The 27,299-nt window shown below is 63.3% G+C and overlaps 4 protein-coding genes across 4 annotated transcripts; 2 read left to right on the forward strand and 2 right to left on the reverse strand.

Annotated features, from left to right (window-relative positions):
• Positions 1-1,833: 1,833 nt before the first annotated feature.
• Positions 1,834-4,581, reverse strand: EMIHUDRAFT_114479 (hypothetical protein; the record flags this gene model as incomplete). The annotated part of the gene is made up of 6 exons (XM_005779974.1): positions 1,834-1,968; positions 2,272-2,354; positions 2,859-2,909; positions 3,146-3,214; positions 3,962-3,995; positions 4,435-4,581. The coding sequence occupies 6 exons, from the start codon at positions 4,579-4,581 to the stop codon at positions 1,834-1,836; spliced, it is 519 nt and encodes a 172-aa protein (XP_005780031.1).
• Positions 4,582-14,246: 9,665 nt separating this feature from the next.
• On the forward strand, positions 14,247-17,054 carry EMIHUDRAFT_457108 (hypothetical protein; the record flags this gene model as incomplete). Its single annotated transcript, XM_005779975.1, has 9 exons — positions 14,247-14,772; positions 14,860-14,927; positions 15,102-15,149; positions 15,245-15,345; positions 15,603-15,718; positions 15,824-15,898; positions 16,547-16,598; positions 16,738-16,844; positions 16,879-17,054. 8 exons carry the CDS (start codon positions 14,247-14,249, stop codon positions 16,814-16,816), a joined length of 1,065 nt encoding a protein of 354 aa, XP_005780032.1. The 3' UTR covers positions 16,817-16,844; positions 16,879-17,054.
• A 3,243-nt stretch (positions 17,055-20,297) lies between these two features.
• EMIHUDRAFT_235453 (hypothetical protein) lies at positions 20,298-20,870 on the forward strand (the record flags this gene model as incomplete). Its single annotated transcript, XM_005779976.1, has 1 exon — positions 20,298-20,870. One exon carries the CDS (start codon positions 20,298-20,300, stop codon positions 20,868-20,870), a length of 573 nt encoding a protein of 190 aa, XP_005780033.1.
• A 458-nt stretch (positions 20,871-21,328) lies between these two features.
• GPA2-2 (GPA2, alpha subunit of a heterotrimeric G-protein) lies at positions 21,329-26,396 on the reverse strand (the record flags this gene model as incomplete). Its single annotated transcript, XM_005780014.1, has 20 exons — positions 21,329-21,453; positions 21,539-21,715; positions 21,784-21,820; positions 22,038-22,121; positions 22,191-22,223; positions 22,383-22,469; positions 22,541-22,603; positions 22,676-22,725; positions 22,797-22,971; positions 23,183-23,314; positions 23,389-23,610; positions 23,678-24,064; positions 24,141-24,263; positions 24,421-24,526; positions 24,660-24,733; positions 24,875-24,913; positions 25,161-25,227; positions 25,303-25,415; positions 25,695-25,733; positions 25,920-26,396. 20 exons carry the CDS (start codon positions 26,394-26,396, stop codon positions 21,329-21,331), a joined length of 2,610 nt encoding a protein of 869 aa, XP_005780071.1.
• Positions 26,397-27,299: the final 903 nt, after the last annotated feature.

The raw sequence follows: 27,299 nt of genomic DNA on the forward strand, positions 1-27,299 counted from the left end.
TTACGGGGAGATACAGGGAGTTTAGACGCTCGGCGCCTCGCGCAAGCGAATGAGGTCGAGGAGGAAGCGGCGCCGGTTGCGCACCGCCCGCCCGCCCACAAACGAGCAGAGGTCGGACGTGCCCTGGTACCCCTCGGCCCGCGTCTCCCTCCACGACCTGTATATACAGTGTTCACACCGGCAGCTGTGAAGAGGGGGCTGCTAACCGTAAGGCCATCTCATGCGTGCGGGCATCCGAGTGCACCCGAGACGGAAGAACAAGGCGCTCGCGCCGGTGCAAGGGCCGCCGCCGCCACCGCCGCCGCCTCCGCCGCCTCCGCCTCCGCCTCCGCCGCCGCTGCGGTTGCTGCTGCTGCCGCCGCCGCCGCCGCCGCCGCCGCTGCTGCCGCTGCTTCCCGGCTCCGCACTTTCCAGCCACCGCTCGCACACGCGTATCGCCTCCTCGAGCCTGCAGAGACAAAAAAATAGGGAAGTGTCGGGAAATGATCGGCATCGGCAGCTAGATCGCCCTCTCGAGCCTTAACAGCCAATGAGGGAAAGGTGGGGGAACAGCAGACATCGGCGGCTAGATCGCCGCCGCTCCTCGCGCGCCTGCGAGTAGTGCGTCCCGACACAAACTCGTCGACGGCGATCTGAGCGCCTAATGATATGAAGGAAGGGTCCGAGAAGGGTCCGTGGGGTCTTTGTAAAGCAACTAACGTCGACGGCGATCTGAGCGCCTAATGATATGAAGGAAGGTTCCGAGAAGGGCCCGTGGGTAAGCTACTAACGTCGACGGCGATCTGAGCGCCTAATGAAGGACAATTCCGAGAAAGGTCCGGGAAAGACCTCTTGTTGCTAACATGGCGACAGCGATCTCTGAGCGCCGAAGGCCACGAGCAGCTCTTGCTGCGAGGAGCGAGACGGCCCGCCGCCGCCGCCTCCGCCACCTCCTTCGCAACCGCCGCCGCCTCCGCCGCCGCCTCCAACTCTTGTACCGCTGCCACCGCTACCGCTGCCCCCCGAGCCGGCGTCGCTGCCGCCCCTGGCACTGCTGCCCCGCCCCTGCTCCTCTCCGTCGTTATCGACCAGCTCCCGCGCCGCCAGCAGCTGGCCTAGTGGGGGAAAGGTTCCGAGAACAGTCAGGGAGACTTCGCGTCCTCGCCGAGCTCCCGCGGCCGGCAGCAGGAGCTTGCCCGCGGCGGCGGCGGTGAAGAGAGACGCTCTCTCCACGTCTCGTGCCTGGGGGAGGGGGATGGGGCGGGGCGCGGGGGGGGGGGGTGGGGGGGGGGATAGACAGGGGCGGGATCGCGCGGTACGCCAACCGGTGCGCGCCGGGCAAGTAGCCGCTGCATCTCACTGCGATACGCCAGTAACTAGAAGTGCATGGAATGTGGACTCGTCGTGAAATAAAGCCGCCAGCGCGCCTCCGAGGACCAGTGGCAGTAGTCGGCGCCGCCGCCGCCCTCGCCCCCGCCCCCGCCGTCCCCTGGCAAGCGGCGAGGCGAGGAGGCGGAGAAGGGAGGGGAGGAGCCAAGCAGCAGCGGCACAGCGCACCGCACCACCTCCCTCGCCGAGCCTACACTGGCTGGCTTAATTAACTAATTAACGAATACTCTTAATTCATTAGTTGCACCACCTCCCTCGCCTACATCGCATGAGCAAGCGCGCACACCGCTTCCCGGGCGAACGGCACACTTTGTCCCTCCCCCCCCCCTCCCCCGTGCCGCGCCGGCATTGTCGCAGAGCGCGGCGGCGCGCAACGCCACCGACACGGCACGCGAGAGCTCGCCTGTTCACACCGCGCCCCGCTGTGAACACTTCCTCTTCACACCGACGCGGCACGGGAAGAGCTCAGTTGCCGATGCCGCCGCCGCCGCCGTCCGCCGGCCTGCACTTGCCGAGGCACTTTGCGACGTCGCCCCCTCGCTCCGCCTCCCAGGCGAGGGAGGGCGAGGCGGCGAGGACGGCCGCCAGGTCACGGAGCGCCTGACTAGTTCCGCCAAGTGAATCAATCAATTCACACTGACATTGGACTAAAGACGGGTTTGAGCCCATCTCGGAGGTGGCGAGGGGGGAGGGGGCGGTGCGCGGCGCGCCTCCGACACCGCCTCGTGGGTGATGCCTGTTCACAGCCCTCCGGTGTGAATAGACGCCGTTCACAACTGTGGCCGATCCGCTCCGTAGGGTGTGGAGGTGATGCCGACGGCGGCGTGCAGCGCCACCCGCTCGAGCGCGCTGAGGCCTGTTCACAGCTGCTGGTGTGAATCGGCGCTGCGATCACCAACGCACCTGCGACGAGAGGCAGCGCGGAGTCCGAAGCCGGTTGGGTCCACCGGCAGCCGCGCCTCCAAGCCGCTCGCCGCCGCCCTCGCCTTGGGAGGCAGGCACGACGCCGGAGTATTAATTGCGATTATTAGTGGTGCTTTGGATGAGTAGTTCATGCGTCATTTGCGGTGATTGGTGAAGTATTATTTCTGTACACTAGACTTGGCCACGGGGCGACGACTCGATTAGGCCCCCTCGCGCCTTGGCAGGCACTGCAGCTTCGCCCGGCGCCGTCTGCTGCAGCGCCGCCTGGGAGGGCAGAGAGTGTGTACCGTGAACGAGACGGAGGCAGCACACTGCCCGCTGCACATACAAAGGCAAGGCGCACTATCACCGCTGACATGGGACGCATGGCGGGAGGGAAACTCTAGCATGCGCCAGGGTCCGTGATGCGTGTTGCTTCTTCCTAAAGAGTCGCTCTACTACCAGTGCTACTTTAGCTCCGCTTACTAAACTGTGGCACATCGAAAGCATGGCATGGGAAGCTAGCATGGTAGAGGGTCCTATACTGCGTAGCGTCTCCTGCACGGCGGCGGCGCCGCACTCCGCACCCTGCAGCAGCGCGGTCTGTTGCTCGGCGGAGCTCACGGGCACCGCCCCACCTAATTAATAAATAGGTCGTCTAATTAGCAGCTCACGGGCACCGCCCCACCTAGTTAATAAATAGCTAGTCTAAGTAGCAGCTCACGGGCATCACACCACACCGCGAGCCCCGCTTGCACATCCACGCCGCACGAGATACTGTGAGTAGATTCTAGGATACTGCGGTATCCGGAGATATGACTAATAGGAAGGCCCGAGGCTGCCCGAGGTTGCCCGAGATTGTCCGAGATTGCACCTCCCGGCGTCACGCGCACGACGGGGAGGGAGAGGGGAGGGAAGGCGTGCTCGAGCAGGTCCCTCGCGCCTATTCACAGCAGCTGGAGGAGTGCAGCTGTGAGCAGAGGGGCGAGGGAATAGCCACGGCCGCGCCTGTTCACAGGTCACGGCCAGCAGCTGGAACAGTCTAGCTGTGACCCCAGAGCAATGTACCCCAGAGAGGGAAACAGACAGTGCTCTTCTAGGGGTAGTCACGTTCATAGGGGCAGATTGCAGCTGTGAAATTAGGAGGGGAAGCGATCTTGCTCAAAGCAGGTCTCTGTGCGCGCGCCCATCGCTATGCCGCAGGTGGCCTTCTTGTGTGAATTTTGAAGCTACGTCTCTGCCGCTAGTCGCTTGGGCGTGTGGGTAGGGGGTCAGATCTCGTGGAATTAAAAGTTGCGTACGACTAGTCTGTGCGCGCCCATCGCTGTTCGCAGGTGGCCGGGGCGAGAGGAGCGAACCACGACCGCCACAACCGCATCGGCGCTTAGCGGCAGGTTGACCTGCGGGGTACGCACAATTGCAACAGACTTAGTTTCGGCGACTGTGTTTGGTGAGAACATATTCGTGTGCTCTCGCCGCCTACCATGCCAAAAACGACTAACATGCCAATATACTGTACTACCCAGACTGATTGAGAATATGTAATATCAGAACATGTAATATTGCTCGCAGCGCCGCCTCGTTGTAGGCCAAGAACGGCTCCGCCTCCGCCTCCACCGCCTCCGCCTTCGCCGCCGCCACCGAGACCCCCGCCTCCTCCTCCTCCGCCTCGGACCCGCCTCCAAGCCACCGCAGCACACCAGCCACGAGGCCAGTCCAGCCGCCTAGTCTCGCAGCCTCACTTCCACAAGATCGATCGCCACCCCAGCCTCTCCACGCCCAAGCGACTCTAGCAACCAGCGGCTCCTCCGCCCCCGCTGCTGCCGCCGCCGCGGCCGCGCCGCCTCGCCGCCGCCAGCCCTTCGCGCGCCGACGCCTCAAAAGGCAGGTGAGAGCAGATTGGAAGAGCTGGGAGGAGTAAAGAGGTGTAAGAGGTATCAGTGAGCAGGTGTGCGAGGTGGGAGGTGGTGGAGAGGCATGAAGTTAGAGAGGCGTATCTCAAGAGGGGTACTGCGTTAGAGGCGCGCCTCGAGGGCGGCGAGGGAGACGCATCAAGACTCGGGAGGCCACGAGAGGTGCGTGTGAACAGAGCAGCGAGGCGTCTGTAAAAAGAACAGTAAACGAAGAGCGCGGGAGAACTAGGTACCACAGAGAGGTGCGCACCTCGAGGTCGGCGAGGGAGACGCGTGCGGCGTCGCGGCCTCCGCTCAGCGAGACGGCCCCGCTGCGGCTGATGGTCAGGTGGTGCTCCGTCTTCGCGTTGTAGCCCGAGGGCCAGCAGAGGGCGGCCTGAGAGGTGAAGGAAGTCATCAAACGATGTGCTCATACGGCAGGCCGGGACGGGGTTTCTTAGAAGAGAGTTCGGCGGCCGACTCGTCGAGAGCGCCGCGCGCCAGCAGGATGCCTGCCAGCAAGGAGGCCCTCTTCCATCAGCAAGGGCAGTGAGGGTACGGTGAGGGCTGAATGCGGAGGTGGAGGCGGAGGCGGCCAGCACACCTGCGCAGCCCTCCTCGACGCGGCCGAAGAGGCGCATCCCGCCACCTGGAGAGGAGCGCGGCGAAACGAGGCGGGTGTTGGTGTGATCTGGAGTCAATGAGTGGCGATTGAGTCGCGGTTGCGCGTTTTTTGCAGGAGGCGGGCGCTTGCTTCGCCTCCGGGCGGCGGCAGCGTGCAGGACGAGCGCGAGTGCGAGAGGAGGTCAAAAACAAGGGAGAGCCAGTCGTCGTTCTTTACCGTTTTGATGAGCGCGTCTTGGGAGCGGAGCAGCCCGAGTGCGTTGCGGTGAGACCGCTCCGGCATTGCAGACAGAGGACGGGCGAGCTTGAAGCAAGCGTGATGCTCTCGTCTCAAAAAGAATTCTGGCCCCCGAGCCTCTCTACAGCACAATGAAATGACAGAGGAGGAAGTGACAAGGGAGAGACCGACGAGAGTGGGACGGCCGCGAGGTGGCATGAAGGTTGCAGCGAGAAGCGGCGAGAGACTGCGAAAAGAGATACGAAGAGGCAGACTCCCCAGGGTGGGCGACGGCTAGCGCACCACACTCCTCTCCTTAAAATCCCTGTGTGGTGGCGGCGTGCCGTTCTCCCATCCCTCCCTTGGGTTGTGTGTTTTCTTTCTTTCTTTCTTTCACAATGAAAAAAAGAAGAAAAACATCAAGTGTTTTCTTGCTCAAGACGTGATGCAAGAAAAATAAAACCCGCGACACATCATCGGTTTGTATTATTAACAACGAAGGCGCTCTAAAAAAGAATTTTAGCGGACAGTGTCGTGCAAAAAAAGGTGAGAAAGAGGAATGACAAACGAGAATCTTGCACTCCATGTGCGAAGAACGCCGCAAAATCTTCACGCACACGGCACTCAGACCCGCCCAATGGGCTGCGCACTTTCTCTCTTCTGGCGGCACGAGACGGGCGAGGGATGATCTCTATAACACCGGCTCGCGCTGACCTCTTCCACACTTCATCTGCTCACCTCAACACCTTGGGTGCAGTCCCTCTGACCCTACCCCCGGTGCCGGTGTGGGCGCTGGCCGGCACACTTATGTCACGGAGGGTGGGTCGGCGGAGGGTGGGTCGGCGGCCTGGCCGAGCCCGAGGATGGCGCAGGCGAAGCGGCAGCGTCGGAGCTCGATGGGGGTCCGGCGAGTTGGAGGACGGTGCAGCCGAGGGGGGCGGAGACGTTGCCGTACTCACCGTGAACTCGACGCGTTCTGCTCCGCGCCGGTGAGGTGCGGTGGAAGAGTGCTTGCCCGGGAGCCGGTCTTGCCGGCTAGCTAGTAGCTTGCGTGACGGCCCTCGAGACTGTCAGCGGGCCCGGGTACTGCTTGATCTCACGTCCATGCCCATGGTCTGGAGCGTCGTGTTCTGCGTGGAGGTGGGCTTCTTGGCTGGCGGCATGAGAGCTGAGGCTGTTCGTTTCGCGCGATGGGCGGTGCACACCTTATTCGCGCGTACCGCCGGTGTGAACGTATCGAGAGTACCCCAGGTACCGGTGTGGACATGTGGAGGCGCAACCCCAGCGGGTCCAATATTCAGGTCGCCTACTCGCTGCCTCCCGAGGGGGGCAGCGGGTTCGGCGACCTGGTGTACGCCACGGTCCCTCTGGGTAGCAGAGTATCGGCGAGTGGCACGCGAGCGAGGGCGAGTGGCACGTAGGGGCGCAGGGTGGTTCAGAGAGCGGCATCGACAGCTGTCGTCGACACGCCGAGTTCGTGTGTGAACGGCGGCTCGGCACAAAAAGAAAACCGAGCGCCGCCGACGGCCTTTTGCCTGACATCCACACAAGGCAGCCATGCACTTTCCTCGTCCGCTCGCGCTTGCCGCGCCGCATTGCGCCCGACTATGCCGCCGCGAGCTGCACGCCTAGACCCCCGCGACGCCTATCGCTCACGGAACCCGCCGCCCCCTCACCTCCCCCACCACGCGATGCGCCCTCGCTCGTCGCGCGAGCGGCTGTATACCCCCCTCGGCCTCGCACCGCCTGCCTACTCCCGCTCGCAGGTACAGCCGCTGCCGTCGAGGAAGCCGCGAGACGCGTCCGCTGCTGCCCATTGCCCACCCTTGTCGCGCGCGACCGCCCTCCCTCTCTTCTGGCAAGAGAGCGACCCGCTCTCGCTTGCTCGCCACAATCGCCGCCCGGCTCCAGTCCGAGCGCCGAGGACGCGAGAGAGCGTGCCGGCGGCCTCGTCTCGACGCTCACGCCGCGACGTGCGGTCCGTAGGCGCGTCGGCGTTCTCCTGCTCGACACTCTCGTCCAAAACCAGTCATCAGAGCTCGCGTTAGTCCTCTGCACAGAGAGATGCGATACGAGCCGAGATTGACCCCGCTGAGACGGCCTGCTCTCGCATCTCTGCTGCGTCTAGAGAGTGCGACTCTGTGCCCGCAGCCGCTAGGGCCACTCGAGCGCTGGCCTGCACCCTCCATCGGGGACACCACCCCCCTGGACAGCAGTTTTTGACCCTCTTTCACTGACATGGTCATGACCCCGTCGGTGCTGACCTCTCCGTTCGCCGAGATTGACCCCGAGATCAAGCCGAGATTGACACATGATCGCCGAGTCGGCTTGATGCCGGGTGGCCCCGTTGGGACTTCCGCACCTCTTTCTGCATGGTGCCTGGCCCTCTTCACTTGAGAGCACTCAAGACTCCATTTATCCCCCCATATACACCCATATACACCCCATATATACCCCCATCTCTGTAGCACTGTGAGACTGACTTTCACATCGTCGCGACCTGTAGGTGCTGACCTCTCCATTCGCCGAGATGGACCCGACGGAGATTGACCCGAGATCAAGCGGAGATAACCATCGCAGACTGTTATCAATAATAGTAGTGCTCTGCACAGTCTCCAGCAACCAGTAGTAAAGTTCCAGTAGTAAAAGCACTTTACTTCCACACGTTGTCCTTCACACAGCCTTCACATGAACCCGTCACACAGCCTTCTCCATGAGCTGCATCTATCGACTCTCTTTGGCGTGCATACCCCCGCGCGCTGCAGGAACTCGATCAAAATGCTCGACAAGCTCAAACTCGAGCTCGTGCCGGCCGCCGGTGACAAGCTCGTGCTCAAGCTCTCTCCTCCGCCGCCGCCGCTTGCTGACAAGCAGGCGTGTGCTTGCGCGCACGTGACAATGCGCTCCCACCTGCAAGACTTATCCTCTGGCCTTCTGGCTGACACAGGCGTCGCTGGCGGGCAACACGACCGTCAACGCTGCCGGAGGCGAGGCCGCCGGCATCCCGTCCGAGGGCAAGCCCGCTTCGCTCGAGGACGTCATCCCGTCCGTCATCCCGTCGGGCGAGCCCGCTTTGCTCGAGGACGTCATCCCGTCCGAGGGCAAGCCCGCTCCGCTCGAGTACGTCGGCGTCGTGTTTGCGAGACCTCGCGGCGCCTCACGTTCACCGTCGACAAAACCTCGTGCCCACCACTTCCGTCCGTCGTCGACTCTGCCGGAGGCAATCACGACGGCATCTCGTCCGAGAGCGAGCCCGCGTCGCTCAATGACGTCATCGGCAACGGCAATGACGTCCCGTCCGAGTCTGCGCCGACGGCTCCTGTCGGCAACATGTCTCTGTCGCCTTCGCTCCTCGGAGCCGAGGTGAGTGTGCGCACGCCAAGAGCACATTCCGTGCAATCTCCCCGTCTCCGAACGCCTGCGTATTCGCTCTCGCCCACAGGCGTGCGGCGTCAAGGACGACGTCAAGGCCGCGCCCAAGCCCGCGGTGGACACGGCCAAGCCCGACGGCGATGTGGACGAGATCTACTTGTCGTCGCTGCCTTCGCACCTCGGAGCCGAGGTGATTGTGCGCATGCCAGGATTGTCATCATCCCTACGGTCTCCCTGTCTCCGCACACTTGCGTGTTCTCCCCTCACCCAGGCGTGCGGCATCAAGTCCGCCGCCGCCGAGGAGTTCGCCGCCAAGTCCGCCGCCGACGAGGAGGACGCCGAGTCAGCCGCCGAGGAGTCCGCCGCCGAGGAGTCCGCCGCCGAGGAGTCCACCACCGAGGAGGCCGTCGTCGCCAAGGAGTCCGCCGCCGAGGAGTCCGCCACCAAGTCCGCCGCCGCCGAGGAGTCCGCCACCAAGTCCGCCGCCGCCGAGGTGTCCGCCACCGAGGAGTCCGCCGCCAAGTCCGCCGCCGCCGAGGTGTCCGCCGCCGCGGAGGCAGTCGCCGAGGAGGCGCCCGTCGCCAAGGAGGTCGTCGCCGAGGAGGCTGCCAAGGAGATCGAGAAGCCGGCCAAGACCGTTTCCAACACGACCGACCCAACGGTGAGAGCGCGCCGGCCCGCAGCATTCTCTACTCTCCTGGCACTCATCGCTTCCAACCTACCGCTAAAATAATCTCCCTTCCCGTGTGCCCCTATCGCGCTTTGCAGGACACCACCTGCTACGTGGGCCTGGCCACGCCGAAGGCGGTGGGGAAGAGCCAGCCCGCGCCGGCCCGCAGCGGCACCGGACCGGGCTACGTGGACGGCGTCGAGGCCGAGGTCCGCCGGATGGGCGCGAGCGTCACCTACATCAAGATTCCGCTCGGCCCCGCCGATGGCAAGAAGTCGCCGTCACCGGGATTCCCTCCCTCCGGCGGCATTGCGCCCGTGGCGCCCAAGCCCCTTGGCGCGGTCGCGGGCGCGGGGCAGGCTGAGGCCGAGGCCGCCAAGGAGCGCGAGCGCTGGGAGGGCATTCGCAAGAAGGCGAAGGCCGCGCTCGATCTCAGTGCCGAGCGACGGGAGAAGTGGGCGGACTTGCAGTCGCGGCGCTCGGGGAAGTGCCGGCGCAAGGCAAGGCGCTGGCGCAAGCCGAAGACTGGCAAGAGCCGCGGCCGCGGCCGCGGCCGCCGCCCGGACCGGCGCCGCGAGCCGCAGACCACGTCCGGCAAGGCGCCATTCGCCGCTGGCACGTGCGGCGCCGGCGGTGGCACGTGCGGCGCCGGCGGTCGCGCCGGCCTCAAGGCGGCGGCCGACTGCGTGCGGGGCGGCTACACGAAGGTCGCGGGCGCCTTCCGGTGGCTGCTCCTCGCCCTCGTCCCCGCCTCCGGCCACTGCGCGGCCGCCGTGCCTAGCCCGACGGCGGTGGCCTCGGCCTTCTCGTCTGCCGTCGCCTCGGCAGCCTCCGTCGCCTCGGCGGCGTCCTCCGACTTCTCATCCGGCGTCGCCTCGGCGGCGACCTGGGTCTTCTCGCCCGCCGTCGCCTCGACGGCGTCCTCGCTCGTGAGCTGCTCGCCGCTTCTCATGCCCGCCCTCGTGCTCCTCCTCCTCGCCATCGCCTGCGTCGCCTCCTGGCCGAGCGCGGCGAGCGGAAAGGGGGCTCGGCGCGGCGTGGCGTGGGCCGTCTGCCTCGCCGCCGCCACGGCGTGCCTCCCCAGCGCGGCGGCGGCTCCCGCGGGCGTGCCCTCGCCGAGCGGTGTCTCGTGGCTCACTTGGGGTGCGCTGCCGATTGGCGCCTTTGTCGCCGTGGCCGTCATGTTGCGCCGCCAATCGAAGGCCCCGCCGCCCGTCTCGAATCCGCCGTCGATGACATCGAAGAAGATGCGCGCATCACGTGCCGCATCTCCTCCGCCGTCACCGCCAGAGCCCGCCGCTGGTCCATCAGAGGAACGCAAGGAGTATGAGACGTCGCCGGCGCCGCGTTTGCCCAGCGAGTCAACTACGGAGGAGCCGACCAAACAAAGCAACGGGCTACGGCGGATGTGGCTTGCTATCATCGTGCTCTCAGTCTTGTTGACAGCAGTTAGCATCGTGGCTGGCGTTTGCGGAGGTGGCTTGTGTGGCTCGGCTCCTCTTCCGAACGATCTGGTCGTGGAACCCATTGTCGTCGAAGAGGCCCGCTTGACAAGTGCACCGAGCGACTGCAACGTGGGCTGGCCTTACAATTGCATATATCGCAAGGAGAACGATAGATTTTATTATTTGGCGGTTTCTACCGACAATTGGCAAACTACCGCCGCAGCCGCAGAGTCCTACGTGTTCACAGAGGAAATACCAGACAGAACGAAATATTCAGAAGTCGTCGATTCGCCGGTGTTGAGCCAATCTTACACCAACATCGTGATCCCTGACGACCAGCTGGTCAATGTCAAGGTCTGGACTGGGGCCGCACTCAAAAATAAAAATGGTTATGGAACGGGAAGGGGGAAAGATTCCGGTATCACTTGTTACATGAGCAATTGCGATGATGGATGGGATCCGGTGGACCGTGGGGATCCGAACGTCTTCGAGTTCACGATTAAGGGTTCTTGGGGAAACAAGGACACGGGCACGATCTCTGTAGAGATGTTCTACGACAACGCACACCCCCTTCTGATTTCGATGAGAAGTCGGAGCAGCTACGATCCGTGTCCGTCGGATAACAAGAAAGGCGCCTTTGTCGGGCCAGATGGGAAGACCTTCACTGCTGGATATTACGACATTGACGGCGACATCTCGGTTCGAAATAACGATCCTTGGTGCCTCGACATCGGTGCCGTTGTGAAAACGACCTTCAGAACTGACGGTGGGCCTGATGACTGTGACCAGGTGCAATTCTCGGATAACGCAAAAATCCGCGGACTCGGTGTCGTGCGCTCCAACTGCGATGATTTAGAGAACTGCAAGGACAGGGGTATAATCCAGCTCCGAGGGAATTCCGTCACAGTAAACGACGTGACGATCGTCGCGGCCGGGCCGAGAAATCGCAACATCAAGCTGAACGCTCAATGGGATTGCCCCGGAGGAAGGACGAGGGCCTCCGTTGACAATGTGAAGGTTCTCGGAACATGGTTCATGGCAACCGATGGAATCGGCGCCACGGGGGTGGACGGTAGCGTGACAAACAGCTTCTTGATGGTGAACGACGATGCGCTCAAGCCATTTGAAAGCGGTCAGACCTTTTCTGATAACATAGTCTGGCAAGGGGTGAACGGGTGGGCCCTCATGTTCGGCTGGGTTCAAACCCCATGCACACCGGACGTTGTTCCGGCTGGATGTAAGCCCATGATAGTGAAGGGCCTGGACGTATGGTATTCTCAGCAATGGCATGATGCCGGGAGCACGTACAAAGACAAGGTTCTGGACCCGGAAGCTTGTGCCACAGAGCAAGACCCAAATTTGAACTGCTGCAGCACAGGCTCTGAAGACGTAAACTTGGACTACGGCGGAGTTATAGGTGCTTTCTATGGTTGGAGCTACGAAAATGACTACACGACACACGCCACAATCAAGAACGTGTACGTCGACTACGTTCGCGTCATGGGCCCCGTCCGGCGGTTGTTCGATTTTATCCTCTCTACTAGCGATACCTGCGATCCCTGTGAAGATGGGAAGTGGGTTTCCACCTGCTTGAATACCGGTCGGTTCGCGAACTTTGTTCTCGGTGATCCAAATGGTGACGGGATCAACATGTATGGCAGCCGTCAAGGGTTAGATTCGAAGGACGGTGGGTATGATGACCAGGTGAAGAGCAGGTTCCTGGCCTTCCCTGGAAAATTCGATGTACCGGGAGGGTCCGAGGAGTTTTGGCCAGGTCAAAGCACCCGAGCAGACCGTTTTGACAACTTCACTTTCAACATCGGTGTAAACAATAAGAAAGTCAGGAAGCACTGTTCGAACATTCCACAGTGCATTGCTGCAACCGATTTCTTTAGCAGCGACTTGGAAACACAGGGGTGGGTCCAGGATTTCGCATTTAAGTGACGAGCCGCCGCCTCCTCCTCCGCCGCCTCCGCCTCCTCCGCCATGATAAGTTCAATGGGTTGGACCTTGATGCGGGCTGGGAAAATGTGTTTTAAGACGATAGCGAACGACCCTGGGGCCGAAGCAAGTAGCGAACCAACAATCGGTGCAAGTCCGGCACAAGCGCAGGGAAAACGAGTGCGCGGCCCCGGGCTACTGGAAAAGGTAAGACGATACGAGAGCCCTTCACAGGCGTAAGTCCACGGCGCCAGAACTCAGTGGCAAAAACACCCACTGGCGACCCACCGTGGCAGCGAGGATTCCCGGACTACTGGACAAGGTAAGCGGTAAAGCAGCGCAGTACGAGCTCCACATGGCGGCGCGTCCGACGGAAAACGAATGGACGCTCTCTCTAACCCGCCACTCTAGCCCTTCACAGGCGTAAGTCCACGGCGCCAGAACTCAGTGGCAAAAACACCCACTGGCGACCACCGTGGGCAGCGGCGGGGTGTTTCTTGGGACCGTATCTTGGCGAGCTGTGTGTGCGCCTAACGTTAAAGGCACAAGCCTCGCCGCTACCCTGATTGTACGTAAGTTGTGTCGTGTTCTAACAGTTGAGGGAGCTTTGTTGTAAAATTCTACGTAACAGTACTAACTAATAGTTCTAAATCCAATTCAAACAGCGGGACTACCGCAACTCGAGAGGGCCGTTGGGCTCTTCACGGGCGAGGGGCAGAGGCCAGAGCCCACCAAGGTCGCCACGGCCCTCAAGCCGGCGGAGGCCGGCGGCGCGCCGCTGCCGTCGATCAAGGAGTTTTCGAAGGAGGAAGCGGCCGCCTCACGTCTCGCCAGAGCGTAAGCTCTTTGGTGTGTGACGAGACGAGTTTTCGCCATCGTGTAGCGCGTAGCACTGTGGCTGCGCCGCGGTCCCACACCCGTCGACGACGCTCCCCCCACGGAAGAGTAGACCGCGCGCAGCGACGCCTTGTCGATCGAGATGAGCGCGCTTGAAGCTCGCCCACCTACTGCCCCTCGTGAGAGTTGGTTACGAGTGGGACCAGCCACCCCCTGAGACGCAGCCGAGGCCGCAAAGAAGGCCGAGGAGGAGAGAATTATCAGGCTTCTCGAGCAGTGTCACGAGGAGCGGATCCGGCTCGGCATCACGGCGGAGAGCCAGGCGGCGGCGTCGGCAGAGGTGGCTAAGGCGGCGCGCTTGGACGCTGAGGCGGACGCGGCGGAGGAGGAAGCGGAGGAGGAGGAGGAGGCCGAGGCAGCGGCGGTGGCGATTGAGGAGGCTGCCGAGGAGGCGCAAGCGGCGGCCAAGGCGGCGTTTGATGAGGCCAGGGCAGCATTGGAGGCGGCCACGGCGGCACTGGATGGGGCGCGGGCGGCGCTGGCTGGGAGTGAGACCGCTCTGGAGGATGCGAAGGCCGCTACAGGGGCGAGGCGTGCTGCTACAACTGCTGCGAGGGCCAGGGCGGTTGCTGCCAGACTGGCGGCAGAGGGAGGGCGCTCATAGGGCTGAAAATGATCCATGTCACCTCATCCAGGTACCGGGCTTCGTCAGTTTGTTCTGCAGCACAATCAAAACAAGTAGAGAGAGTCTCTCTCTCTCAAAAACAAGTAGCAGTCACCGAGAAAAAGAATGCACGCAACTAAGCGCTCGAGTTTGCGTTCGTAAAACTAAGACATTGTGTTCATCTTTTACGAGTGTATGTATGTAAGTGGAGATCGAGTGGCGGAAGAAAAGAAATTCATAAAAAAAGAAATACTCGAGCAGATCACAAGCCCGGCGCTTGAGAGAGTTGTCTTCGGCGGCCCACCGGCCACTGATGACGGCTCGTGCCGTCCGGGCCGTGCTGGCAGCCTTGTTGGTAGCGTACTCAGCGGCTGCAGTCGACTTTTGCCCGGTGCTTCACGCGAGGGCCGCGTTCGCGGTTTCTGGTCTCTGCCGCGCCCGCTCTGGCAGGCGCTGTGCCGCGCTGACGCTGATTGACGACGGCGGCTGCTCGCTCGCCCTCAACGCGAAGGCTGCCTTTGCCGCCTCAGCGATGGCGACGGTGCTGCTCCATCCGATCGACACGCTCAAGACGCGGCTGCAGTCGGACGCATACACTGTGTCGCCCGCTCGCGCTCCGGTCCTCCGACGCCGGCGTCCCGCACCGGACGAGCCGGCGCGGCCGCGACTGATGACGGGCCTGTACACGGGCCTGCCCGCGAACGTGCTTAAGGAGGCGCCCGACGCCGCGGTCTTTCTGATGGTCTCCGAGGAGCTCAGCCGCACCCTCGCCTACTCCTCGCCGTGGTTTGCGAGCCACCTGGCGGCGGTCGCAGATGCCAAAGACCGTATGGGTTCAGGTACCGGTGTGGGTGCGGGGGGATGTGCGGCCCGTGGGGTAGGGGTCCCCGATGCACCATGCGGCCGCATGGTATGGACCTGCCAAGACACATGCTCCCTGCGAACGCTTGAGAAGTCACACGAACACACGGTGCCGAGAGTAACCGCGCCGGGGGTGCACCACGCAGCACACAAGAGGGGCTCTTCGCCTGCGTGGTGTGCTCCTGCCGTACTCACCCCCTCAACACCCTCTGTGCTGACCCCCCACCCCCCGTCCAAGCGCAAAGACGCTCACCCTCCGATGATATGGTGCAATAGACGCTCACCCTCTGATGATATGGTGCAATAGACGCTCACCCTCATGCTGAGCGGCGCCGTCGGAGACGCGGCTGGCTCGGTGCTGCGCTTGCCCGCCGAGGAGCTGTGCAATCTCCCGCAATCTCCCCTACAATCTCCCGCAAATCTCCCCAGGTGCTGCGCCTGCCCGCAGAGGTACTGTGCAAGCGGCTTCAGACCGCGAGCGGCGCGGGCGGCGAGGAGGGGGGGCTTGGGCTGGGAGGGTGGCACCGCGCGCTCGCCGACATTGACACAGAGTGCTGGAAGGCGCAATCTCGGGCAATCTCGGCGCATCTCGGCGCATCTCGGTTCATCTCTCGGTTCATCTCGGATCATCTCGGCTCCTCTCGGCTCATTTCGACGCATCACGGCTCACTTCGGCTCCTCTCGGCTGGAAAGGCTTCGTGGGCGGCGATTCTGGTGCGCGACGTGCCGTTCGGAGGGCTGCCGGCCGCAGATGAAGGAGGACCGGCCGTATTTTTTTCTTGTTTACCGCATATATTTCTTTTTCTAGGCTGCAAGTCGCGGCGTACGCAGAGGCAAAGCAGCGGCTGCAAGAGGCCGCCCTTCGCTTGCACGAGCTCGGCAGCGACCTCGGCTCTTGGAGCCAGCGAGCGAACGCCGCCCGATGTACTTCTTTTTCACGCGCTGCATTTTCTCTTCTAGGTTCAGTGGCCAGACGAGCCAACGGCGCGATGTGTGTCTCATGTTCACCGCATGGATTTCTTTTTCTAGGTTCGGGAGTCAGCGAGCTCGCCGCCGACGCGGTGGCGCCGCTGCCCCCGCCGCCGGCAAACTCCCGCTCGGCTGGTGTGAGTGTGAACGGCGTCTCTTCACGGCGTGCGGCTGTGAACAGGTGGTCGAGGGCCTCCCGCTGGACCTCCTGGCGGGGGTCTTTGCGGGTGCCCTCGCCGCGCTGACGACGACCCGGTACCTAGCTCTTGAGTGCTCATGAGTGATTCTACTTCGTGAGGCGCGCCCGCCGCCGCGCTGACGACGAGGAATCATGATTGGTGATTAACCATGAATTGCACTTCCAACAGGCGCCCTCGCCGCCGCGGTGACGACGCCGCTCGACGTGCTGGTGACACACGCGACTACGCAGGACGCGCCCGCCGACGGGAGCAGGCGGAGATGCAACCGAGATCTAGCCGAGATCTGGAGAGCTACCGTGAGCTGGCCGAGATACAGCCGAGGTCTAGCCGAGATACAGCCGAGATACAGCCGAGATCTAGCCGAGGTACCCGCGAACTAGCCAGAGCTAACCGCCCGCCCGCCTTTCCCTCGCGCAGGCCTCGCGGCGCCGTCCAGCTGGGCGTGGACCTCGTCCGCGAGCGGCGCGATGTATTTCTTCTTCTTGCGCAGCTGTATTTCTTTTTTGTAGGCGTGGACCTCGTCCGCGAGCAAGGCGCCTTCTAGCTGTGAACAGCGTCTCTTTACACCTCTAGCTGTGAACAGGCGTGGACCTAGTGCGAGAGCAAGGCGCGTGCACGCTGCTACGCGGGATCACGTGCCGCGCTCTGTACTACGCACTCGCCACTCGCCCGGTGTATTTCTTTTTTACCGCGGCATTTTCTTTCTAGGTGCACTCTGTACAACGCCGAGGCAAACCCACGCTATTCTTCTTCATGCGTTGATTTCTTTTCTAGGTGTCGCACGCTCTACTACGCGCCGCTGATCGGCGTCTTCTTCGGCCTGTACGAGCACTTTCGTCGCGTCTTGAGCTGAGGCGGACCGGAGGCGCCAGCGGGGGCGGGCCTTCCTCCCGCTCGTGCTATCGGCTGCCATCGAGAGCGGGAAGTCGAGCGGGAAGGGCGTCGATTGCGTCGGGGTGGGGCTGTGCAGAGCTCTGACCTCTGTGGCTTGTGAGGAAGGACTTGAGTGACGGACTGACAGCAGCAACTTGAGTGATTCGTTGTTTGCGAGAGGCTTTCAGGACCGGAGAAGAAGTGTCACGCTACCAAAATCGCAAACCCTGTCAGCAGAGACCAGGGAGTCCTCCTACGGGAATGTACGTAAGAGCCACGTACACACGTTGACACCGACGCGAGACGACTACCGTTCGGGAGAGTGTGGAGACTGCGAGGGCCTACTGTAGAAATCGCGCCTCCGTCTCGAGGTCCCACGTGACTCCTCGCGTTCCGTATACCGTTCTCACACATCCATAAACCTCACTTTGGCCTCACTGAAGCGATGCCTCAAACCTGAATCCTCATATTTTAGATAGAGTCGACCCTCTACCTGTGCAACCCCCCCCCCCCCCCCTCTGTGTGTAAATACCCATCTCTCCAACCTCCAAGCCTGGAGATGGATTTGGCTGGGGTACGTGTTGCCATCGGGGAATGCGGTGCGCGTACACACCTGCTATTGCCACCCTACGTTCGCAATCGCCACCTTGTTGTCGGCGTTGAAAGCGAGGATCCCAAGCGCATCCGCGGCCCACGCCTTCTGCCCGTCCGTGCCGCCGCGAGCCAACGCCACCAGCGGCGGGATGCCGCCCGCCTTTGCGATCGCCACCTGGTTCTCGGCGTTGTTGTAAGCGAGGTTCCACAGCGCCCTCGCGGCATACGTCTTCTGCCCGTCCGTGCCGCCGCGAGCCAGCGCCACCAGCGGCGCGATGCCGCCCGCCTTTGCGATCGCCATCTTGTTGTCGGCGTTGCAAGCGAGGTTCCCCAGCGCCCACGCGGCCAACTCCTTCTGCCCGTCCGAGCCGCCGCGAGCCAGCGCCACCAGCGGCGCAATGCCGCCCGCCTTCGCGATCGCCACCTGGTTGTCGGCGTTGATAGCGAGGTTCCGCAGCGCCCTCGCGGCCTCCTCCTTCTGCCAGTACGAGCCGCCGCGAGCCAGCGCCACCAGCGGCGCAATGCCACCCGCCTTCGCGATCGCCACCTGGTTGTCGGCGTTGATAGCGAGGTTCACCAGCGCCGCCGCGGCCCACTCCTTCTGCCCGTCCGTGCCGCCGCGAGCCAGCGCCACCAGCGGCGGGATGCCGGCCGCCCTCGCGATCGCCACCTTGTTGTTATCGGAGTTGCGAGCGAGGTGGCACAGCTCCCTCGCGGCCTGCTCCCTCTGCCCGTCCCCTCCGCAGCGCAGCTGCGCCACCCACTTTCGCACCTCTGAAGATGGCTGAAGCGCCTCGTCCGCGTTTCCATCGGAAACACTCCGCGCATCCTCAACGGCCTTGTTTGCATCCACTTTCCGATCGGTGCTCGGTGTCTTCACAGACCCAGGCCACACGCAGCACTTCGTCGGGAGCACTGTGGTAAGGAGAACGGGAACTGCTGCTGACACCGCTGCGACAATGATTTCGTCGAGAACCATGCTGAGGCCTGTCCCTGTGCTGAGGGCAGCAGCGAAAATGGAGGCGTGTCGCCGACAAAGAGACTTGGGCCCTCGAACTACTGGAGCGTGCTCCAGAGCCTTCGGTGCGAGCGAGAGGGTGCTCGCCTTGTCGGACGCGAAGCGCCACTAGGACTGTGGAATCGCGGCGGGGGCGCTGCGAGCAAGGAACCAATCAAAGCCGGCGCCACCACCAAAGCAACATCCCCCTTTCGGCGGCTGAGGCTACCGGCGTCCGCGGGTCGCCTGAGGCTTTGGGTTCTCGTTTCTCGAGTGCGGCGCAGAATTCTCGTTTTCCGTCGAACGGCGCGACGTGCGTCCCCGTCTCCGGAAGCTTTTGACACAGTCGGCCACCCTGGCCGCCCAATGGCGCAGCAGCCGCTGCAGTTCCTCGGCCAGCCTGGCCGCCCAATGGCGCAGCAGCCGCTGCAGTTCCTCCGCGGCAAGGACGGCCTGCCGTCGCCCGAGCTGATGGCAGTTCTAGGCGTCGTCGTCTTTCTCACTCTTCTACCGTCCATCGTCTTCTTTTGCAAGCGCCGTGGCGGCTCGGAAGAGGACCTTGAGGAAGAGGGCGAGCGAAGCACAGCAAAGAGCGGGTGGTGGGCCAGCGCGATGCATGTCGACTTTGGTCCTCTTCCGAGCGTCTCGCTGCTGATCTCGATCGCAGAGGAGCACCCCGCCGAGGTGCAGTCTCGGTCGCACAGCGGCACTCGGCAGCACACGCCGATTGGCCCCTACAGCAGTGTCACCGAAGGCGACGTTCGTTATCGCTACGAGCGTGCGGGCGACGCGGCCCTTGCAGACAAGGTCGTGCTCGTGCTGAAGCTCGGCCTCGGTATGTACGCCTGCGGCCACATGTCGGTCGACGTCGAGCAATTCATGGTGGACGTCGCCGCCGCCCTCGACATGCCCACGCCCTCCATTAGCGTGGGTCACAGGGTAGTACAGGCGTCATTTGGCAGATACGAGGCTCACGTCCTGCGGTGCGGACGAGACCTCGTCTTCAGCGGCCTTGCTGACCTGACTGCATTGGCGAATGCGATTGCGAACGGCGAGTGCCGCACGGCCGCACAGGGGCTCTTTGTGTGCGATGAGCTGCTCGAACGGCCTCTCCCCTACGGCTGGCTGGTGCAGCTCCTCGCCTTTGAAGGCATTGTTGTCATGGGGGTGATTGTCGCCTACCACGGCTCGTTCTACGACGTGCTCGGCGCTGCCATCTGCACTCCATTCCTGCTCCTTTCCATGCACCTGGGTAGAGTGCTTCGCGTCTCTCACCTGGAGATCATGGTGGTCTCCTTTGCGATGGGTGTGATTGGCCCGCTGGTATTCCATTACGTCAGCAATGGTGGCCAAGCGATTTGCCACATAGGCTACCAGTTCATCGCGCCGTTAATCATTCACCTGCCGGGCTGTCAGATCATCTTCCCTTTTTACTCGCCACAGTGGCGGAAGAGACTCGCTGCAGTCGTCGTGACGATCGCTCGAGCCGCACGCTCTCCACGTGCATCCGCAGCAGCATCTCACAACCCTGACACAGTAACGCGTCGTTGGGTCCTTTCAAGTGATGCCAAGAGCGTGGATCAGCCAGCACGGCGGTACCTTCCACATGGCATTCGTCATCGCCCTCGGCCTCGAAGCCACAGCCTGTCCAAGCACATGCTTTGGGTACACCTGTGACCACTGGAAGCCGTGCTATGATGGCGTTTGCTACGGACAACCTTGCGCTGCCCTCGAGAAGGCAGGCTGCGACTGCACTGGCTGCAGCCGCTGCCCGCCACCGCCGCCGCCCGAAGCGTCGCCACCCGCCCCCTCTCCGCAACTGCCCCCCGACTCACCCCCGTTGCCACCGCCGCGAGCCTGCTGCCGCGCGATGACCGCGGACTGCCTAGCGTGCGCAGAGGGGATGGACGAAGCCGAGTACTGCGCCAAACACCCTCAGATGATCGGGTGCGTTACGACGCCCCCTGTAGCAGCCAGAACGTGCATGTTGTTCTGTGCCGATAAGACCGACCCTTGGGGGGTGAGGTGCAAGTGGAACGGCTGCGGTGGATGCTCCGAGTGCATAGCGACGGCGCGGCAAGCACGCGAAGCCTCCTGCAGGCCCTTCTGCACCACGAAGACCGACACCTGGGAGGACAAATGCATGTGGAATGGGTGCGGAGCATGCGACGTGTGCCCTGGGCTAACCGTGCAGCCTCGCCCACCGCCTGCTGCAGCGCCGGCGGAGTGCAAGCCTTTCTGTGTCGACAAGACCGAAGGGTGGACCGACAAGTGCAACTGGGGCGGCTGCGGTGGATGTCCGGCGTGCCTCCAGCCTATCCCTGCCCCCACCGCGCCGGAGGCTAGCTGCAAGCCTTTTTGTGGCGGGAAGACTGACTTGTGGGAGGAGCGGTGCACGTGGAATGGGTGCGGCGCATGTGTGGAGTGCTCGAAGGAGCTCTAGCCGCGATGATAGTCGATGTCGAGGGGGGCCCTTGGGGCGTTAGTATTCTTAGGGTTTTGCTTTTGGGGGTTAGGGGTTTTAGCATTTAGGGGTTTGGGTGCCTGCCGGGTAAACGTGAAATTCATGACACAACCGAGTCGATACGTACTCGTACGACGTTACCCTCTTGCTGCTTTGATGCGCTTCTCTTCTCGCCTCTCTGTCCGCGCCCGCACGGGCCACGGGGCGGCGGCAATAATGAATTCTCTCACTGTTTGATCGCGATGTGATCTCTGTCGTGGCTGCTCATGCACCGATTGTCCTCTCACAAGCCGCTTGGCCTCATGCCCGCGCCCGCCGGCGTGAGCAAGCGCGTGCGATGCGAGAGAGGAGCGGCACGGAGAGGCCGGCTCTCCACACATGGTGGTGGTGTGCCACAAACTCCTCTCTGCTGGCTTCCTCCGGCAGCGCAAGCATCGTCAGCCCGAGGTGCGGCTGGGCGGCGGGAGATGCTCGGCCAGGAGCGCGCGACGCGCCTGCTTGAGCTCGGACACGGCCGTGTTGCGCCGCATCGCCTCCGCCACGAGCTCGTCGGTCGAGAGGCCTGTTCACACCGGCAGGTGTGAAGAGACGCGGCTCCCCCCGCCACCGCCGGCGCGGGCGTGCGTGTGCGCGGGAGTGTGGCGCGCCTTCCGCGCCCGGCACGCCGTCAGCGAAGGAGGGGCGCTTGTCGGCGCACCACGAGATGACGCGGTTGACCCAGCGGAGCGGCCGCTGCGCGTCGGAGAGCGCCGCGATCTTCTCCTTGAGCGCCTCCTTGTGCGCCCGCATCTGCGCCATCAGCTCCATGTTGTCGACCGTCACGCCTGTTCACAGCCAGGCGTGTGAAGGGGCGCCCAGTCTCTTCACGGCTCTAGGGTGTCGACTGTCGCGCCCGTGTCGATCGACGCCAGCTCTCGCTGCAGCGCGCCCTTGAAGGGGAGGGCGAGGGCGAGGGTGAGGGTGCGGGCGAGGCTTGCGGGGGAGGGCGGACCGCTCGAAGGTGCTGCCACTAGCTCTAATTAACTGAGCAGACCTGCGGGACGATGAACGAGATAGGGGGAGAGATGGGGAGAGATGGGGAGAGATGGGGAGAGATGGGGAGAGATGGGGAGAGATGGGGAGAGATGGGGAGATGGGGAGGCAGACCTGCCGCGAGACGATGGACGAGAGCGTGTTCGGGCACATGAAGCGCATGTTCTGCGTCTCGAGCACCTTGCGGTCGACCCACACGTGCTTAATAATCAAGCAATTAATTAAGCAGAAGGCCTTAATTAGGAGCACCTTGCGGTCGACCCACACGTGCCCCGGCAGCAGCTCCGACTCGTCCTCCACCTGCGGGAAGGGTCCGAGAAGGGTCCGCGAAGGATGCGCCAAGCTACCCCACCCTCCACTAGCGAGCAGAAGAGAACCGCTGTGTATGTCCGCACTACCCCCCCCCCCCCCCCCCACCCACCCACCCACCCACCCACCCGCCCCCCGCCCCTCACTCACCAGCGAGCAGAAGAGCAGCAGCTGTATGTGTCCGCGCTCGTCGATGTCGATCGCCTCGTGGTCGTACAGCACGCCGAGCGGCGCCGCCTGCCCTCGCACGGCCGGCGGTGTGAAGAAGCGCCGTTCACGGGTCCGCAGAGCACGCCGAGCGGCGACGCCTCGTTGACTGCGTTCGTAGCGCCAGCCGACGGCCCACCGCCGACGCCGAGCCGCTCCTTTGCCTGTCGATGAATGATTCATTCTTCAGTCGTTTTTATTACATTGAGGCCGAACGCCGAGCCGCGCTCGGTCGCCTCTCCGATCGCCCACCAGAGCTTCTCGCGGAAGGTCGCCCCCTCCTCGCCAGTCACCTGATTCGACCAATAACTAACACTGGATAACTAGTTAAGTGGAAGGTCGCCCCCCCTCCTCCGCCAGTCACCTCTGGCCCGAGCCAGCCGCGGTTGGGCGTGGCGCCCTCGAGAAGCGGCACGCCCCGCTCCCACCGCACGCGCACGCCGTGCGCCCACGCCCGCTCTTCGTCGGTGAGCTGCTGCGAGGTGAGGAAGATGTGCGGGATCATCACGCGGTTGTGCTCGTTGACCATCACCTGTGATGCATTCATTAATTATTAATTAGCTAGTGATGAGTCATCACGCGGTTGTGCTCGTTGACCATCACCTTTGATGCATTCATTAATTATTAATTAGCTAGTGATGAGTCATCACGCGGTTGTGCTCGTTGACCATCACCTGCATCCGTTCATTATTTTAACTAGTTAGTTGTGAATCATGACGCGGGTGCAATCGTTCGACCATCGCCTTGAAGCCGGACGGCGTCGAGACGACACGCAGGATGCCAAGGTAGACGCCGCGCTCCGGGATCTTCTCGACCTGGGAGTTGAAGAGCACCGCGCCCTTGAACCAGCGGAAGCGGACCGGGTTGGGCGCGAACGGGTTGAACTCCTATAAGTATTGAAGAACTAATTGAGTGACTGGTTAATTAGTTGGTAGTTAATTCATTAGAACGGGTTGAGCTCCTCGTCCTTTGGCGGGGGCTTGCACGGCGCGGCGACCGTGTCTTGCCCGGAGTACTTGAGGTACGTCGCGTCCTCAAACTCCTCGTGCACGCGCCACGAGACCGGGTGCTTCATCGCGCCGGGAGGGAAGTAGGCGCGAACCTCCTCGGGCAGCTTGCGCACGCAGAGCAGCACGGTGAGCCGCGAGTGCTCGAGGTAGATGGGCTTGTCGTACAGCCAGCCCAGCTCGGCGCCTAGAGACGAAAAGAAATTCAGAGAAAAAGAAACACGGCGTGTCGTACAGCCAGCCCAGCTCGGCGCCGTCCGGCATGGCCAGCAGCTTGCGCAGCGCGCGCACTCCGTCCTTGAAGTTGCCGGCGAAGGAGCCGATCTCGGAGTGCGAGGTCTGCATCTGCGTCGAGGGGGGCACCCCCTTGCCCAGCGCCATGCACCACCGCCACTCTGCGTCGGAGATGCGGCCGCGCTGCAGCTCGACGGCGGGGAGCCGCGCGGCGTCTCGCGCGTCCGTCAGCACCATCCGCTCCGAGAGCGAGTCCGTGAAGAAGCACGCCGCCAGGATGACCGTGTCCTCGGCGTACGGTGCGGGAGACTTGACCGCCGAGACGCCGCCGCCGCCCGTCTCGAGGGCGTCCGCCGTCCCCTCGTCCATCTTGCGCAGGTTCTCCTATGGGCAGGTCGCTGGAGGGCTCCTGGAAGGCTCCTGGCGGGTGGGCGGCGGTCCCATCCCGCGGCAGGGTCTCCTTGAGGATGATGTCGAACACGGACGCCATCACGAACTCCATGTTGTCCGAGTCGGTGGCGCACGTCGCGTGCGCGTAGATCTGGCGCTGCTCAGGCCGGTCGTTGAGCGCGAGGAAGCGCGCCTTGAGATCGATGGCGGAGTGGTGTTAATTAATAATTAAGGACGAGTAGCTAATTGATTAATAGTAAGTAATTGAGTAATAGTAAGTGTCGATGGGAGTGGTATTACTTAATGGTTGAGGACGAGTAACGAGCTAATTAAGAATGATGCAAGCGCGCCTTGACGTGGTCGATGGCGGAGTGGTAGTCGGCCCCGCCGGTGTACTCCTTGTCCCACACAGTGAGGGGCACGCCGCGCTCGAGCTTCTTCTGGAAGATGTCGCGCCTGGCCCATCGAGGTGTGGCGTGGTCTCCTCAGCGTCTGCTCTGGCTGCGGCAGCCGTGGGGAGCTCTCCAACAGCTCTGAGTCATCTCGTGCTGTCTCGTACAATCTCGGGTATTCTCGGCGAGTCTCGCGCTTGTTGAGGAAGAGGATGATCGACGTGTTGTGGAAGGAGCGGTGCGCGAGGATCTGCTGGAAGAGCTGCAGCGCCTGAGGATGGAGTCGGTTCGATGAGGGGGTGTCGGAGCTTGAAAGGCTCTGCTCGAGGCCGCAGCGCCTTTCAATTAATTACACCAAATGAATCAATTAAATTCGACTAATTAAGGGCTCTGCTCGAGGCAGCCGCAGCGCCTCGTCGATGCGGTTGGTGCTCTCGTCCTCGTACAGCACCTGTTCACAGCAGTGGGTGTGAAGAGACGCTGTCCACACCTCTCGTCCTCGTACAGCACCTGCTCAAGGGTAAGGTAAGGTAAGGGGACCTTCTCCACACACACAAGGCGGTGGGGCAAGGGCCAGGCTAGTCCCTCGCGACTCCACGTCTAGGCGACAGGAGCCCCACGGCATTCAGAGTGCAAGGCCCAGTGCGCGTGGGCGTGTGTGTGTGTGTGCGTGTGTGTGTGTGCTTGCGTGTGTGCACTTGGTCGAACTCGGAGACTGCCGTCACGAAGATGATGGCGGTCACGTTGTCGAACACGTGGATCCACCTACGGGGAAGGCTCCGAGACAGCTCCGAGAAGCCCCCGCGCCCCAGCGGCAGCGGCGAAGAGACGCGGTCTCACTTCCGACGCTCGTTGCGCTGGCCGCCGACGTCGAACATCGAGTAGCGCCGGCCGTTGATGGCGAGGTTCTGCTGCACGATGCCCGTCGTCCGCACGCGAGCTCGCAGCACGTCCTACGAGGCGGCGGCGAGGCGGGCGCGTCGGCAACAAGGATGTGCGGCAGCGGCGGCTGGCGGTGCCACGGTGGCGGCGGCTCCGGAGCCAGAGGCGAGTGTGGCGGGGACAGGGAGGAGTTCGACCGCTGCTCGCCCTCTCACACCCACATGCGCAGTCGTGGCGTGCTTCCGTCCAGGGAACCCCGCCGCGCCGCTGCGGGTCTGGGGCGGCAGCGTAGCTGTGGCCAGCGCCCCGCTCTCGGGGTGTGCCGCTGTGGGCCTGGGGCCGCAGCGAGCCTGCTGGGTCGGGACAAAGTCTGTCCGGAGGATGTCGCCCTGCGGAGAGGGCAATCAGGAGGCCGGGCATGAGAGCGGCGGGCACAGACGCCGGCCCAAGGGCGCCGGACACTGGGGTGGGTGGGCTGGCGCCCTCATCTACGCCGCTCGGCTGGCGGCGGTGGGCTCCGGACGGGATGGCGGGAGGCGCGGACAACGGCGGCGGCGCAAGCGGAGGGCGCTCACCGCGCGCTCCCAAAAGTAGGCCGTCGAGTCGTTGAGCTGGAACTCGGAGGAGCGTGCGATGGCGGCCTGGACGCCGGGGTCGGCCCACATCGCGTCGAACGCCGCGGGGTACATCGCGTCCATCTCGATGTTCCCGTCCGCCGGCAGCTTGAGAAGCAGGTCGGACGCCATCCGTCCCTCGTCCGTCTGGAAGTCGATGCCGAGCTTCTGCATGCCGGCGGCGACGGCGTGGGTGTTGCCAAAGAGGTTGGCGCGGACCACCGTCACGAACTTGGCCGGCGGATCCGGCACCGAGTACAGAAGCTTCATCTGCTTGAAGACAGTGCTCTTCCCGCTCTCGCCCGTCCCGAGGACCAGCATCTTGGTGACGGCCTGCTCTTCGCGCTGCATCTGTTCCAGTTTGGAGTTGATGTCGCGCGAGGCGTCATCCTCCGCAGTGGCCCCATTCTCGACCTGCTTGGAGGCGCAGAGACCCATCGAGCCGCGAGCCGCGCTCGCTCGCTTGGGCGGCTCGCACCTTGGCCTGGCCAATCGCAAAGTATCACGCTCGGCTTGTCAAGTTTCTTTTGTTCTCGAGGTTCTCGAGGTGGATACTTCACCTTTCTACCTACCTACCTAGGACTGAGAGAGAGAGAGTGAAAAACCGCCAATGGCAGTTATCCGTTAGTGCGGACGTCGGCGCGGCTCGCCTCTGCCGCGGCGGCTGCTGCGCGCACGCGGCGGCGCCGGTCTCTCGCGAGACGGCTGGTGACGCGGCTCGCGGCCGACGTACGCTGCGCTCGTTGGACCGCCCGCGGCGTGGCGTGCGCGGCGCTGAGCGCCGCTCTGCGAGCGCTTGTGCGCTGCTGTCACACTGCACTGTCTCTCTGGTGCTGCTGGTGGTGGTGATGTTGCTGATGCTGGTGCATATGCTGCTGCTGGCGCGGCGCGGCTCTGCGACTCGGCTCGAGACGCGCGTCGGGAGCAGCTGACACGGCGGCGTCGGGCAGGTTGCGCCTCTCTCTGGTGCTGGTGGTGCTGGTGGTGCTGGTGGTGCTGGTGCTGATGCTGCTGCTGATGCGGCGCGGCTCTCCGACTGGACTCGAGGCGCGTGTCGCGGCAATCTGACGCGGCGGGCGGCGTCGCGGGCGGCAGCGATCGCGGCTCGACGGTGGAGGCGGAGGGTGGAGGCTGGTGGACTTTGAGTTTATTTCATGATGGACTACGACATCTGGGGGGTCAACCGGGAGGCAGGGGGTTCAACCAGGCGACGGAGGACCGTGGGCCATCGCGGGGACGGCCCGCCGGAGGCGGGCTCGATTGATCCGGATGGTCTCACCCGGTGGGAGGCACCGAGGCGTCTTGGACGCTCAGCTCTACCTTAAGCTCCTGAGGGGCGCG

Source organism: Emiliania huxleyi (genome assembly GCF_000372725.1).
Source record: "Emiliania huxleyi CCMP1516 unplaced genomic scaffold EMIHUscaffold_220, whole genome shotgun sequence".
NCBI lineage: Eukaryota > Haptophyta > Isochrysidales > Noelaerhabdaceae > Emiliania > Emiliania huxleyi.